We start from the raw sequence: 16,529 nt of genomic DNA on the forward strand, positions 1-16,529 counted from the left end.
AAAAATCAACTATATAAGTTCAGGATTAAAGAATAACTAGACAATGAGCATTTATTAAGTTCCTACTATGTTCCAGGAACTGTGCTAAAGCAAAAGACAGTCCCTGTCCTCAGAGAGTTCACAATTAATGGGCAAGACAAGAAGCAAATGAGTATGTTTGAAGAAGCTATATACAGGATAAATAGGGGATAATAAATAGTACTAGTCAGATTGATCTGGAGTCTAGTGTTCAGTTCTGGGTACCACTCATTAGTCAGGAAGTTGACAAACTCAAGTGCATACGGAGGAGGAAAACAAGAATAGTGAGAGGTCTGGAAATCAGGATAGCCTCAAGAAGAGGAGATAGAGTGTATGGAACACAACAGCTATCTTCAAGGATCATCATGTGGAAGAGGATTCGGCCTGTGCTTAGCCTCAGCGAGCAGAACTAGCAGTAATGCTTTACAGAAAAGCAGATTTGCACTTGCTATAAGGAAAAACTTTCTAAACAATGAGCATTGTCCAAAGGTGAGAAGATTGCCTCAGAGGATACTGGGTTTCCCCTCACCTGAGGTCTTTGCAGAAACTCGAAGACCACTTACTGGGAACATCATAGGGATGTCTTTTAAGGTTTGAGTTGTACTGAAGGACCTCTGAGATGTCTTAATTCTAAAGTTCTGTGTTTGAATAGTAGAAACCCCTTGGACTGGGGGTGGGGGGAAAAGGTGGGAGACAGGATTTCCATTTGAAGAGGGGACACAATAAACCAAAAATAAATGTCTACAGATAGCATTACAAAACCAGTAGTAAAATGTGGCAAAGAGAATTTGGGACAGCAAAAGCCTTTCAAGTCACTACACCACCTAAATGAAATGCTGCCCCTATTTCACTCATTACCTATACTTATAATTAGTCATCGGGAAGATCCAGTCCCTTATATTTTTTTATAGTTCAAGGAACCCCTATGACTATCAAAAATATTTATTAAGAATATTTTTTCATTGCTGCCTGCCTGGGAAAGTTAAGCAGCATCCAGAATGAGATAAAGATATTTTAATCAATCCACAAGCATTTTATTAACCACTTACCATTGAGAAAACAAAGACAATAACAAAATAGCCCCTGCCTTCAAGTTTACATTCTAATAAGAAAGACAACGTGGACCCACATCAATATATAGTCATGCACGTGTCTCCCCTTTCTCTGTATATATGTATACATACATATGTATCCACATATATACTCATGTACAGATATGTGTATATATTATTGCATGTAAATATGTGTGTGAATATAGGGCAATATAGATATCTATAAAGATACGTAGAGAGGATTGGGGGGGGGGTTATATGACATACAAATCACATACAAACTAACACTTTAAAAAAAGTACCCAATTCCACAAACATTTATTGTGTTTACTGTAAGAAAAAGTGTCCTTGGAACTGAGAATACAAAGACAAAAACAAAATATTCAACCTTTGGAGAGGTTTATTGTCTCCTGAACAGAAAGTAGGGGGGTGATCAGAGACAGAGGAAAGCTATAGTTTTATTAGCTTACCAAAATCATTCTATATAGGATCACAGAGCAGGAGCTGGGAAGGACCCCCAAGGGCTCCCCAGTCCGACCCCCTCATTTTATAAAGGAAGAAACGGAGGCCGGAGGAGGCTGAGTTACTGACCAAGGAATTCGGCCTCAGATTTCTCCTCTGTAAGAAGGCTGACCTAGCCCGAGCCGAGGCTGAGGGGTCCTGCACAGAAAGCCTTTGCTGGAAGGCTGGGCCTGCTTGATGCCGGCTCTCGGTAGTCTGTGCTCAGACTCTCTCCACGGAGCAGGATCATCACCGGGCAGTTTTCAGGCGCAGGGGGTCCTTCTACTCCCCCAGTATGTAACAAGGCGGGGAGGGAAATGCAAGCTACCTCCCTTGCCTCAAAGGCTAAATAATGATGCCAACCATCACCAGGCTAAACACAATGCCTGGCACCGGTAGAGTGAACGGCTTTTACAAAGCTCTGGCGGGCCTGGGGGCCAACACTTTGAACTTGCACCGTGGGTGTCAAGAGTGGGTGGTGGGTGGATGGATGTGGGGAAGGTGGATGGAGGTGGGGCGGGGTGGGGGCAAGAAGCGGCCGTGGGATGCAGTGGTCAGGAGGTTTCGAAGACGAGCGCCTAAAGATGGGATCCAGGGAGGGGAGGCGCTGAAAGCTCGGCGGGATGAGATTCCGCCCTTAGACCCCCAGAACAAAACAGGTAAAGGACAAAGCCCAGGGGTGACCCGTGTGCCCGGACCCGCATCCAGCCAGAGAAGGAGCGGGGGAGGGGGTCAAACCGAGTGGGAGCGGAAAGGAAAACTAGCTGTTGGGGGCTCTTAGACTGTCTAACACGAGCACCCGGGAGAAAATGTGCAATGGCCAAAGAGGAGGGGTCCCCGGAGGGGAATGAGGAGCCAATTACAGCTTCGCTTCCCAGGAAGCGCCTTGCTCTGCGGGGAAAGTGCACTGTGACGAAAGAGTCTTATAAGCTAGCTGCCTGAAAGCCACACTGCCAGTAGTCGTGGCCGAGTGGTTAAGGCGATGGACTAGAAATCCATTGGGGTCTCCCCGCGCAGGTTCGAATCCTGCCGACTACGAGGAGTCTCTTTTCTATTTTCCCCCCCATTTTGTTCAGTGTTCTTTTTGAACGTACACTGCTGAGCGTTCTTTCTTTTTGTTCCCCTGCCCCGCCTCCCACAGAATTACAGCAGAGGGGCGAAGTGGAGAATAGTGAAACCCGCCAAGCAGGGCCGCGAGGAGGCCCCGGGCAGTGTGCTGAGCGTGTTTTGCATGTTGAGCCCCAAGAGGGAGAGAAGACCTACAGAGGCAAGCCGGAGATCAAGCGACAGCCAGAAGCCAGGCTTCCATCCCCACACAGACGGGCACGCACCGGAGCTGTGGAGTCCAACACGCGCTCCGAGCCCCCGAAGTGCTTCTCCCGTTTGGCTGTGAGTGCACCCCGGAGAGAAGAGGAGGAAGAAGAGAGGGTGCGCGTTCCACGGCCCCCCGCCGCGCGCCCGCGCCAGAGGCAGAAAGCGGACTGGAAGACAGGGGGCGCGCGAGAGCGGCAGATGGCACGCGCCTGCAGGCCACGCGTTGCCCTAGGCAACCAGCGGGGACTATGGGATGACTACAGAGTGGAGTGGGAAGGGAGAGGGAGGCGGTGGAAGGAAGGGGAAGGACCGGCCAAGATGGCGGAGGATCTGGACGAACTGTTAGATGAGGTGGAGTCCAAGTTCTGCCGACCCAGATCCTTGAGTCCGGAATCTCTGGAGCGGCCACAGGGCAGGGGCAGCACGGTGGCCTGCAGCAGGAACAGCGCCGACCGGGAGACGGAGGACGACGACGACGACGACGAAGACGACGACGAAGACGATGACGACGACGACGACCTCAGGTGATATAGGAAGGGGTGGCAGGGCGCCCAGTACAGCCAGAAGTAGTACTGTCCTTCCCTGAGAGCACCCGCACACCCCCGCCTCCCAGCGCGCGGAGGGGCGCCCCTCGTCCGGCCTCCCAACTTCGAGCTGTCCTCTCCCCGGTCCGCAGCGCCCGCCGCCGCCGCGCGCCCCCTCCCCCCCCCCCAGCTCCGGCGTCGGGGCCTGAAACGACCTGATTTGGTCTTAGTGCCTTGGCTCTATCCCCAAACGTACATAAATTCAATGAGACCTGTCTCCTCCCAAGTACAGTCACAGAATCAGAAAAGGGACCTTTCCCGCACTGCTTGTTTTACAGACTTGAAAACCGCACTCTGAGAGGTTAAGTGATTTGCCCAAATTTGCCACAGGTGGGAAGTGGGTAGAAGGGACAATGGATGAAATGTTGGAACCTGAAGATAGGTCAGCTAGTATTTAGTAAGAGGCTGCTATGTGCCAGGCACTGTGTTAAGGTACTGGGTATTCAGAAAGAGGGGAAAGAGCGCCTTGGCTCACTAGAAGCTTACGTCTTACCGAAGATACTTGTTAGCTCTGTGCCTCTAGGCAATCAATCAGTAAACATTTATTAAATGCTTAGAACATGCCAGACATTGTGCTAATTATTAGTCTTGGGGATTAAAAGAGAAAAAGAAGTAAAAGACAACCCCTACCCTCAAAGAGTTTCCCGTCTAATAGAGGAAACAACAGGCAAACAAATATATGCAAAGTAAATTTATATACAGGATAAACAGGAAATAATTAACAGAGAAGGCACTAGAATGAAGAGGGGTTGGGAAAGGCTTCCTGTAAAAGATTTAAGTTGAGACTTAAAGGAAGCCAGGGAAATCAGTAGGCAGAGTAAGTCACTTAGCCTATGTCTGCCCCAGTTTCCTCATCTGTAAAGAGGAGTTATTAGTAGAACTTAACCTACCCCACATTCCATGTTATTATGAGAATAAAATGAGAGAATTGTAAGAATATTTGCAAAGTACTTTGTGGCAGGATTTGAACCCAGGTCCTTTGCAACTCCTGTTTTGCCTTTGCCTTCAAAGCCAAGTTTAAAACTACCCAAGGGGGAAAAAAATCTCCTTTGAAGCCATACCTCTTCAGTTTGACAGTGGGCCAACATTTATCAATCAACTACCATGTGCCTGGCACTGTGCTAAGTCCCAGAGATGCAAAGGTCCCTGCCTAGGAAGACTTTACATTCTAATGGGGGATCCTTATCTATAGCATGTTTCTGTATAACCAAAGCATTTGGTGTAGTGGAAGGTACACTACCCTGCTCAGGGGAACAGAGGTCCAGAGCCAGCCCTGCAACGAGTTACATGACTATTCATAGTGTGATGATTAAGCAAGTCAAGTAATTTCTCTGGATCTTAGTTTCTTCATATATGAAATAGTAAATGATAAAAGTTAAAATAGGTGATCTCCAAGGTCCTTTCAAGCTCTGAAATTCTGTGATTCTTTTAGTTATTTCCTATTTTTCCTTTATATGTAATTTGTACATGTTGTGTTTGTTTGTTGTCTTCCTCCATTAGATTGTGAGCTCCTTGAGGGCAGGGTCACTGATTTGCCTCTGTATCTGCCTTTGTATCACCAGGGCTTAACACAGTGCCTAGTACGTAATAAGCACTTGTTCAGTTGTGTCTGACTCTCCCAGACCCCATAGGGGGTTTTCTTGCCAGAGGTGCTGGAGTGGTTTGCCATTTCCTTCTTCCACTAATTTTATAGATGGGGAAACTTAGGCAAACAGAATCAGTAAGTGTCAGAAGCCAGATTTGAACTCAGGAAGAAGACTTCCTGATTTCAGGCCCAGTACTCTTCTCCACTGTGCTACCTAGTTGCCTCTATTTAGTAGGCACTAAATAAATCTTTATTGGCTGACTAATTCCACTTAGGTCTTACTTAGTTCTCTGACCCAGTACCCAAACCAGAATTTTACGTAAATGATTGTTTTAAACCATAGAAATATTCTGTTCAGTCAGTACCATTTACAGGTATCCAACTCCATGATATTAAGCACCTGGGTTCACTTCTGGCTCTGTTGGGCACTACCTCTTGTCACTTTAGGCAGGTTACTTTACCCCTGCAGGCCTGTTTTTATACTAGACAGTCTCCAAAGTCCCTTCCAGTTTTAAATCTACAACCCTGGTATTTTGTAGTTCCACTTAAGCCAAGTGTTCGATTTAATATTTATTTAATAATAGCTAGAATTTATATAACTCTTTAATGTTTGCATAGTTCTTTGCAAATATCCCATTTCATCTTTAAAACAGTCATGGGAGGTAGGTGGTCTGTTATCCCTATTTTACAGAAGAGAAAATGAGGCAGACAGTGTTTTAAGTGACTTGCCTAGAGCCATAGAGCTAGTAAGTGACTGAGGACAAACTTAAACTCAGATCTTCCTGACTCCAGGCCCCATACCCTATCCACTTCACCACCTAGCTGCCTAAACAAAATTGCCTAATGCAAGTATAGTGTAGTAAATCAACTCTGTAACTTGGTATATCTATCATTCATTCCAGTCAATAAGCATTTATTATTGTTGTATGCTATGTACTAGGTATTGTGCTAAATACTGGATGTATACACTTTAAAATTTTAAGCACAAAGAATATCATTTGGATATTCAGAGTTTGTAACTGACTTATGCTCTCTAGAAACCATTTTCAATAACGTGAATAATTAAGAATCCCTAGCTTAGATTGGCTTTTAATTTCATTGGTTAAAGGCAAGTGTTACAATGATACAGAAACAATGAGAACATCCAAAAAAATTTAATGTTAATTAATAAAATTAAATTTTTTAATAAAAATTTTGACTAATAAAATGTCCATAATCAAAAAAGTAACTGTGTCCTTTAAGAGTGGTAAAGTGAATTACACTCTTTATAGAGGAGTCAGTAGTAAATAGTTTTTGAAAACCAGAAGCTTTGTTTATATACTACTGTAAGAGTGACCTAGAATCTAGTCTCTAGACAGTCACTTAGCTTTTTCAGGGAGAGGGTTAGGGGTTATATTAGAGTTATAGGAAGTAAGCTTAATGGCTTGTGTCTGAGAAAATCAGAGAGACAGAACTGAAACCAGAGGAATGGGAGCTGTAGCCAGATAGTGTATTTCACAATGAGGCTCATGTAATCTACACACCTTAACTTTCATGGGAAACTGACATAACTGATTTCTGCTATAGTCAGATTTTTTTATCCTTGTCCAGTAATGATATAATTTTTTTTACCTCTATAATAATAGCTAAAGCATAGCACTTTAAGATTTGCAATGCGGTGTGTGTGTATGTGTATATATGTATATATACATATACACACATACATAATTTTATTTATGCCTCATAAGAAAACCCAGTAAGGTAGAGTCAATTAGACACTGGATCTGGAATCAGGAAGACAGGAGCTCAAATCCATTCTCATATACTTACTAGTCATGTAATCTTGGGCCATTCACTTGACCTCTCTGTGCCTTAGCAGCCTCATCTGTAAAATGAGGATAATAATAGCACTAAACCTCTCAGGGTAAGTTTAAGGATAGAGTTGTGGTAAAGAATAAAATGAGACAATATTTGTAAAGCGCTTTGCAAACCTTAAATTGCTATATAAATGCTAGATATTATTAAATACTCAAGAGGTTATTTCTCTGATAATAAAACCCTAATTTTTTATGAGATAGCCCTACTTCCAATATTGACTTTTTTACTAGTAATGATTTTTTAAAATATCATTCTAGATAACACTTTAATGTTGCAAAATATTTTAAATGTTTTTTCATTTTAGTATTGCATATACCCCAGATTGCTAATATAATTTAGCAAATTATATATTCAGCTTTTCTGAAACTATACATTATAACTTTAAGAATGTTCCATTATAAATGTAGGAACAGTAATATATGTTGAATATATAAAATTTGCCCTATACTCCAAGGCACAAGGTATTAATGCTCATAATAGAGAACAATTAGAAAACCTGTTAACTGAAATCCTGTTTCTCTTTATACTATCACTTCAGATTAATGAGTTGTTTAAATAACACTTTTCTGATACTGGTTGATTTCTATACTCTGAAGCTTTTTTTTTTTAATTTTCAGATCAACTAAAATATTATTGAAAGCTGATGATGATCTTGATGGCCTAATTAATGAAATCTTTGAAGAGCCCTGTTTTGACAAAAAGTCTGTTGTAAGTAGAGTCCCATGAACACAGTAATTTTTTTCCTTCTGTATTTCAAGATATATTTAGAACATTCAGAAAATTTGAAGACACAAGTAGCTATGTACATTCAGTTGAGTAAAGATCACAGACTTTAGAATCAAAGAACTGAGGTTCAGACCCTGGCTTTGTTACATATTACCTGTATAACCTGGAACAAGCTAATTATAATTAATCTCTCTGACTCTCAGTTTTTTTCATATAAAAATGAAGAATTTAGTTTAGATGACTTCTAAAGTCTGTTATAATTCTCTAAATCCTGTGACCTTGAATTGAATCATAAAAAATAGCATTGTTATTTTGACAATAAGTGACAAAAGCAATCTAGAAACTTGGTGATTTGCTGTTCATTAGGTGTTGGTAGCAACAAATAGAAGTCAGGAGTGCTTTCAGTGCCAATAATGATCTCATAGATCATCAAAGCCCTTCAGCTAATAAAATGTAAGCTTCTTCAGGACAGGGCTGTTTCACTTTTTGTCCTTGTATACTGAGTACCTAGCACATTACCTTATACATTATTGTGTACTTAATAGTTAGTAGGAATTACCCAGTAATAAACAGTATAAATTATGGAATTGAATCTGCACTTATTTGCAGAAATTGTTTGATCTTGAAAACCACAATCGGTATGATTATGCTTAAGTCCATTTGGTAACTTAGAACAGTACTATAGTTGTTCCAAGAATTTATCTAATATTTATGTGTCAGAATAAAACAAGGAAAATAATCAAAATCAGACTAAAGAACTCAATAGCAAAGTTAAAGAGGAGGTTAAACAAGATCAGCACACAGAAATCACATGCAGTGCTCTTAGAGAATTTGTAACACCATTTCAGTTGTCTTTTGTCAACCAGCGTGAAAATGAACTGAAACAAGAAGCATTGACCAAAGGCTTTGGGGGGACAAAAAAAAAAGTGATATTCCCTCAAGGAACTTACATTCAATTAGGAAAGACAACCTGTACATAAATAAATGTATGCAAAATAAATTCAAGGTAAATGATTGTGGCAGGGGAGGGCACTAGCAACTGGAGGGAGCAAGAAGTTTCATGCAGGTGTTACTTGGCAGTCTGGTAAAAGACTTGGACCCCTTCTCAGAATAACGTCTTTAAAATTATGCTGAAATGCAGTTATTAAAAAAATTATAAGCTAATTCATAGACTCAGGGGTTAAAAATCCCAACTCCCTGGGGCAGCTAGGTGGCACAGTGAATAGAGCACTGGCCCTGGAGTCAGGAGGACCTGAGTTCAAATGCGGCCTTAGACACTTGACACACTTACTAGCCATTTGGCTTTGGGCAAGTCACTTAACCCCAATTGCTGTCCAAAAAAGCAAAAAAAAAAAATCCCAACTCCCTTAAAAGATCTCTCATGACAGGTAATCCGACACTACCTACTGAGGTGGCCCATCACTGTCAGACTCAGCCCTGACCTCCCACCTTCTGTTGTGTGTGACCTTAGTGCCTCAGTCTGACAATACAGAAATTACCTAAGACAAATAAGTGGAATGGCTACAGATATGTGGTTACAGATTGTGATTAGGGGTAGCAGAAGGGACAGAGCTGGTGAGGAGCTGGTACATAGGGGCCCAAATATTCCTGAGAAGAACATAATTCCTAAGTGCCTGATGATACATTTTTGTATCTCAGTTCAAATGAGATCATTTTTGTAAAGTGCTTAACACAACACCTGGCACAAAATGGTGTGTATAAATGCTTATTCCTTACTTTTTCCCTTCTCAGAGTCACATAGCCAGCAGCATATAAGCATGAGCCCAGATGTTGGAGAAAATGTGTTCCTAGACAGAAGTGGTGGCCTAACCACCCATTCACATAGAGCATGCTCCCCAAATAAAAAAAGGGAGATTGAAACACTTGCACCGGGGACAAAATTCTTTTCACTTAAAATAGCAAGTTTACATCTGGAAGGAGGGAAAAAAAAAAGCAGAGAGATATTTTTGTGTTACTTAAAAGTTTGGTCACACACCACACAAAATAAAGGCCTATCTCTGCAGAATTAATCCTGCCATTTCTCTTTCTCTTGATCTCTTTTTGGCAGACAGCCTGCTTCCTGGTTGTTATATGTTATCAAGTATCACATGAATAGTTAACACTTAATAAATGCTACTTAATGATGAGGATGTTATGTAACCATATAGGAACTACTGTTTAGTTGTAACCAAGTATCTGTACATTTTCCCTGAATTTCTGTTGCCTAAGACCATTTCATTTGATTAAAATTAATATTACTGAAATTAACCAGGAGTTGGATAGTTTATTTTGGGTTTAGGTAAGTACTGCTCACATACCTTACAAATGAGTCTGATTTTTTTCCTCCTCTGTTGAATTTTTCCAGAATGTTTTTTTTTTCAACAGCAGGTTCTTCATATTAAATCATTGAAGTATTAACAGAAGAGTTAGAAAGTGACTCTAAATTTCCGCATGTTAATAATAGCAGTATATCATTTCCCTAGACTGAAAATCAACAGGGTGATTTACAAATTCCTCAGGGAGTTCTATTTCTATGTTTTCTGCCTCTCAGGGATTTGGTCGTTGTTATTCCAGAAACTTTAAAATGATTACATTCAAATTTTTGTTGAAGCTATTTTTTAAAAGGTAGTACTTTTCTTATAAAATAAAGCAGAACCTGAGTTTTGCTATTATTTCTCTAAAGCTGTCCTTTCTCTTTTATTGTTTTATGCTTTTTGAACAGAAATTAAAATCTAAATCTTCAAATCACACATCTGTTAGAACTTCCATTCAAGTACTTGGCAAAAGGTAAGTTGAGATTTTAGTGAATTAAGCGCACTAGTGAGCAAAAGCTAGGAATGTGGGTCTAGTCATTTTTTGTTACCATTTAGACCACATTGACATTAAATAACAAAGCATTACTTTTCAGGAGAAAGACCAAGAGCAATATCTTATAATGGGCTGATGGCTTGTGACCCCATAGTGTAAAGCAAGTTTCCATATTGGAGATTATTGCTATTGTAAATAATCTGCCACATGAAAAAGAGTGTGAACAGTTGCTCAGAATGAATGTTCTGTTATATTCTCCAGAGTTTGCTTTTTTCCCCCTCATACTATTTGGCAAACACTATTCTTCTGTGACTCATTTTAACTCCTTGAGTGAGTTCTAGAATGTGCAGGTTACATCCAATAAAGCAGAGCTCATGATCATGAGTAAATATCTCCTTTCCTTAAAAAAATCAGCTTATGGAAAAGAACATTTTGATTACCAAAACATAGTCTTTTAATTGTAATTCCTGTTTCTCACATTTGTTAATCACATTTAGATGCAGTCCAGTATACATTGGAGGAAGCTCTGCTCCATGTGGTATAGGAACAAATACTTCCCAGAGGTAGGAAAACTGAAATAAATGGTATTTTATTATCATTCATTTCAAAAGGGATATGCAGCTTTTAAAGTTTTTAGTATCTAGCATCATTTGCATGACAGTATAATAAATGTGACAAATAATTTTGTTTTATAACACCTACTAACATTTTCTGTAGCTAACCTCAATATACTTTACAGAAATTTTTAGCACTTCTATCAGATAATTGGAGCTTTGTTGGTATTTTTTGTTTGTTTATTTGTTTAATGGGTAAAAAGACTAGGATCTAACCAGAGGATAAGATAATTCTGCATGACTTCTTTCTCTTAACTTGTTTGCCTAAATGCCATCTTGTCTCATTGTTGTGACCACCATTTCTCCTTTGAGCATAGTTTTATTTTTTAGTAATTGCCATAAACACTACTTGAAAAAATTAAGAAGTCTGAGCTTCTATAAATCTTTTCACCATACTAAATTTAAATGTTAGCAGGTAGTATACATACCTTACCTCTGAATGAATTTTTTTTACCATTGAATTTTTTCTGATTTCATTAAAAAAAACAAAGAATAGAGCCATAATATTATGTAAAAGCAATGAGCATTGGCAGACTTCAAACTTAGGGGATTTTAAAGCCCTGGAAAAGGTGCCATAAGTTGAATCTCACTTTGTCATAGAAACAGTATTACAATAAGGGGGTTACATTCCTGATCAAAGGCTTATTATTCAACTTTTTCTAGAAATGACTGCAAACATCATATTTAATCAATTTATATTTGTGAAATATAAAGTTTTCTACACCAAAAAGAGCATCATAGAAACCAGTCACAGAAAACTGTATAAAATATGATATAGTATCATCATCTACCAAATTCTTATTTTCTTAATTCCTGCCTTATTTTTAATGCAACAAATCATTGCATTTGACGATAAAACATTTTCACCAGAGTTGTTGAATTAAGAGAGTGGGCATCTATGGGTCAGTTTGAATGAATATCTTTGACAAGATTTTGGGTACTTAGTGCCCTTTTTTTAACATTTATTTTACGGCCCTTTTCTCATAGCAGCCTTAGTCTTTGGAGTTTGATACCTGGAAAAATTCAAAACATATTAAAAAGATTACTTGTAAATAACTAAGAAAGGAAACAGTGATCTTAGAGAGTTAGAGTGGATTCACGAAGAATAGGAATAGGTCATATAAGGCTAATTTCATTTCCTGTTTGACAGTGTTACTGGTAGACCAAGAGTATGCTATTTAGTTTGCCTATATGTAGTAGAACTAGATATACTTTGCCTAAATTTCAGGAGAGCATCTGGCAAAGTTTTTTGCTGTCTTTTTTTTTTTAATTTTTATGCTTTCTTTTTGAATATCACTTTCTAACAGCTGTCTAGAAGTGGAATGAGTTAATATATAGAAGGTAGCACATCTTCCACTCTAAGTTTTCAAGCAAAGGCTTGATGATTACTCATTAGGAATGTTATTGAAGGGATTTTTGTTAGGTACAGATTGGACCAAGAACACATCTGAGTTTTATAGAGATCAGGTTTTAGTCCTTCTAATATTTGAAAGACTTCTTGCTTTCTTGAGCTATTAATTCACCAATACTAAAAGTCTTACCTTACATTGTGATTTTAAAATTCATGAACTAATGTACTTTCACTGAATTTTCCATTCTTTGATCATTTTTATTACTTCACAATGTCCAAAAAAACCCACAAATTCATTCTAAATTTGGTCTTAATTTCACAAAATTATGAGTCTTTTCATCCCAGCCACAAGTCATAGGATCCAGGATAAGATTCCCTCTCATTCTGTTAATAAGGAAACTGAAGCCCAGGACAGTTAAATAACTTTCCCAAGGTTATATAAGTAGTAAGTATAAGAGGTAGGATTTGAATCTAGGTTTTTTGACCCCAGAGCCAACACTCTTTTCATTCTTCTCAATGCAAAATCTTACAATTTTACCTAATAAACGCATATTGTGGATGTCCAAGATCATGTTAGCAACAAGATAGAGGACTAAATATTTTCTCCAATCCCCATGATCCCTCAGACCTTTCTAAAACAGAAATTATACACCAAAAATGAAGCAACATCAACTGTCTCTATGGTCTAGGACACCCAGAATCCATAAGACGGTTAAAAAACCATGAATTGATGCTCACTGACCCCAAACTCACTCAGCATCCCTCCCCTAACTCCCATGCTACCAGAAACAAGGCTGCACTAGCCAAAAATCCCAGCACATAGCCCCAGACCCTAGTCCCTACACCCTCTTTCTAATGCCTTGGAAATTCTGGTTTTCAGGCTGTAGAAATTTGCTAGTACAGAAGGTGACAGCCCACCAGGAGGGACCTGGGGACCACAGTCTGGTAGCACCAGCACTGCAAAGCTCTAAATTGCTGGTGCCAAGGTGGACAACCCCATAGCGCCAGCATGGCTGCTCTCTGAGCCAGGTCAAACAACTGAGGAACAGAGGGAGTGGGGTAGGATGTCAGAACAACCCTAGTGTGATGAACTATGCCCAATGTGGGAGTATGCTGAGACACTTTGAGATCTAGCCCCTAAGGAAACTGTTATTGGAGAGAGCAGAGAGTGAATAGGACAAAAAGGGTGAAGGAAGGGGATTGAAACTACCAAAGATCCCAGGAAGAAGAAAACTCAAAGACTCTGAACATAAGCAGATAAATCAATAAGAAAACAGTAAAAGGAAATTAACAACAATGTAGCCTCTAGGTGTAGTAAATTAGTTCAGCTATCTGTGAATAACTGCTGAAAAACAAAGGGAAATAATTCAACACTTGAAGAAAAGAGTACCCTGTAGAATGTGAGGAGAACATAGTATACATACTGTTCCTGAGTGGTTCAAAAGAGAAATGAGAATTATGAGAGCAAAATTTTTGACCCACAGCAAAAATAATGGGTAGTATAGAAAAACTAGAATCTGCACTGGCAAGTCTCACCAAAGAAACAAAAAAGAGAAGAATAGATTGGGAATGCAAATGTACAGAATTGAAAGTCTAGAAGAGAAGAAAAAAAAAAACCAAAACATTAAAAAGAAAATGTGCTTGCTATTAAAGCAAAACATATGGACCTTAAAGACAGAATGCATAGAAACAACCCAAGGATTAGAGGTCTGCTAGAATAACTAACAGGACAAAACACCCCTTAATACCATAATGTGGAATAATAGAAGAGGACTACCCTGAATTTCTGGATATAGGAAATGAAATAACAATTGAAAGAATTCACAGATCACCTTCAAGAAAATATCCAAGGCTGCAGACTCCAGGACACACATAGTGGTTAAATTTAACAATTCAGTTCAGAAACAAATTCTACAAGTAATCAGGAGAAATAGCTTGAGATACAAAAGAAAGGAAATTCAAATAACTCAAGCCTTTCGTGTTTTACCAGGAAATGTAGAAGAAAATAGAATAATGTATTCCAAAGAACTGTAGAGCTCAGGATACAGCCCAGGGTGACCTACCCTGCAAATCTGACCTTAAACAAAATGAAAAGAAGATGGACATTTAATATTAAAGATGTGTTAGAAATATTTTTTTTTTGGGGGGGGGGAAGACCTGAAGTGATTATTTGTTTCTGAAATAGCCCAAACAACAGAAATATAGGAGGATTGAATATATTCAGCAACCAAGAATAGTAGTGACAACTGATGTCTGCAGACAAAACAGTAAGAACTTCTTTTTAAATGTACACATGGAGACCAGGGTGAAGGTAGAATTCCTGTGGAGGTTAACACTGAAAAGGTAGGGCTTAGGGCACTATGGACAAAACTTGGTAATATTCTCCTACTGGTGAATCACTGCAGGTTTTTTTTGTTTTGTGGGATTGCCTTACTATATGGGAGAGTACATGAAAGTGGGCAGGGGTCAGCAAAAAGACAATAGAAGGATGTGTGATGTCCCAGGGTCAGATCTAGGGCTAGCAGTCAGGGGAAGGTGACTCCTATAGTCTCAGAAAGAGAAGATCCTACAGGGGAGTGGGTGAGAAGGGGGTGGGGGGAAGGATTAAAAAAGGAAGGAAGGAGAATGAATCCTTGCTTTGATGATGGGAAAGGGTTCCACTGATGAATGATTAAAGAGAGATGGTCTGTGAAGGAAGATCAGGACCTTGTACTGGATGCAGCCTGGTGGATTTGGTGTTTGAAAAGTCAGCTTGTCCTACCTCAGGGAAAGGAAGTTGGAACTTGTAAAGACATGTAATGCGCAGTGTCCATGGTCACTATAAGTATACCTGCATGGTGCTCAGTTGCAAAATAGACTCTCTACATAGAAGATAGAAGCAAAACATTTATTCAGACACCAGAAAACCAAATCCCAACACCAGGAAACCAAATCCATCATAGCAACATAGAAGTTAATGAACTACAACATAGCAGAGAGCCGCACCATCCTTTAGCCTTCCCACAAACCAATACAAGCCTAGCTATCACAGCAGGTGACAAACACTAACTTTTACTCATAGCCCTGTCTGTCTCCCTCAGCAGCACTCTCTCCTCCCATCTGGCTGACTGGCTCTGACTCCCAGTTTTCTGTGGGCTCTGCTCTACCCTTCAGCAAACTCCTCCCACCACAGGCTCCATGTGATTATATTCAACCTATTAGGGGGCTGAGTATATTTTCAATGCAGGGAATGTCATCAAATTCCCTTAGGCTTACTAAGGGGCAGGGAAGATCTTCAAATTCCCATTACCATTACAGGGCAGTTCACACCAGGAACATTGGGAGAGCATGGATATAGGGAGGAGATTTTGAGGCAAATGGGGGGGGGAAAGTAATCAGGGAAAGGGTATAGATCAGTGGTGGACTATTTAATCAGGAACACAGTGGGGGAGAGTATATTCTCTGATACCTACAAAAACTGACATTGTTCTGGGGATGAGACACAATGAAAAGGGAGAATATATGGGGCAAAATCTACAAAGCAATGGCAGAAACGTACTAGAGGAAAAAACCCAGAATGGATGCTTTGGATGTTTGAAGACACAAGGAATACAGAGAAAAGAAAGAAATCAGGGAATGAAAGTTTAGAGTATCCAGAAAGAGAGGGTGGATAATGAATAAAATAAGAAAACTCCTTTATTGGAAAGGGTGAAAAAAAATTAAATTGAAAAAACTAATAGAGTAGTTGAAGAGGAAATGAATACTTGACTGAGAGAAAGAAAGAAAAAGGAATTAATAAGCAAAATTCCAAAGGGAAATGGGTAACAAATGAGAGGAAGAGATGCAGGGTGAGGAGAAGAGGCAGCCAAAAAGATTAAGACAAAGTAATTGAACAAACATAGTACTATGTTTACAGCAGAGGAGGGAAAAATTACAACTTGGAAAAAAACAAATCTTAACATTAGGCACAGATGGAGGAAAATATAATCCTAATTTGTAATTTTTAATGTGAATTTATTAAACAATCCATAAAAGAAATGATGGATTAGATAAGAAAACAAAACCCTACAATCTCTTGTTTACAAGAAGTACATCTAGAAAACAAAGACATACAAAATAAACCTGAAGGGATGGAAAAAA

The 16,529-nt window shown here is 39.5% G+C and overlaps 1 protein-coding gene and 1 non-coding gene across 2 annotated transcripts in view; both read left to right on the forward strand.

The window, feature by feature from the left end:
* The first annotated feature begins 2,527 nt into the window (after positions 1-2,527).
* Positions 2,528-2,609, forward strand: TRNAS-AGA (transfer RNA serine (anticodon AGA)). The gene has a single exon. It is a non-coding gene; the product is annotated as a tRNA-Ser (tRNA).
* Positions 2,610-3,114: 505 nt separating this feature from the next.
* CFAP418 (cilia and flagella associated protein 418) overlaps positions 3,115-16,529 on the forward strand; it is a 29,529-nt gene continuing 16,114 nt past the window's right edge. The window contains exons 1-4 of the mRNA XM_069086596.1: positions 3,115-3,409; positions 7,529-7,619; positions 10,360-10,424; positions 10,943-11,008. Coding sequence (XP_068942697.1) covers positions 3,204-3,409; positions 7,529-7,619; positions 10,360-10,424; positions 10,943-11,008 — 428 coding nt within the window. The 5' untranslated portion in view covers positions 3,115-3,203. The remainder of the gene's footprint in view (positions 3,410-7,528; positions 7,620-10,359; positions 10,425-10,942; positions 11,009-16,529) is intronic.

Source organism: Petaurus breviceps, unplaced genomic scaffold (assembly GCF_028583685.1).
Source record: "Petaurus breviceps papuanus isolate PSGF00001 unplaced genomic scaffold, PetGlider_PUasm1.0 179, whole genome shotgun sequence".
Classification (NCBI taxonomy): domain Eukaryota; kingdom Metazoa; phylum Chordata; class Mammalia; order Diprotodontia; family Petauridae; genus Petaurus; species Petaurus breviceps.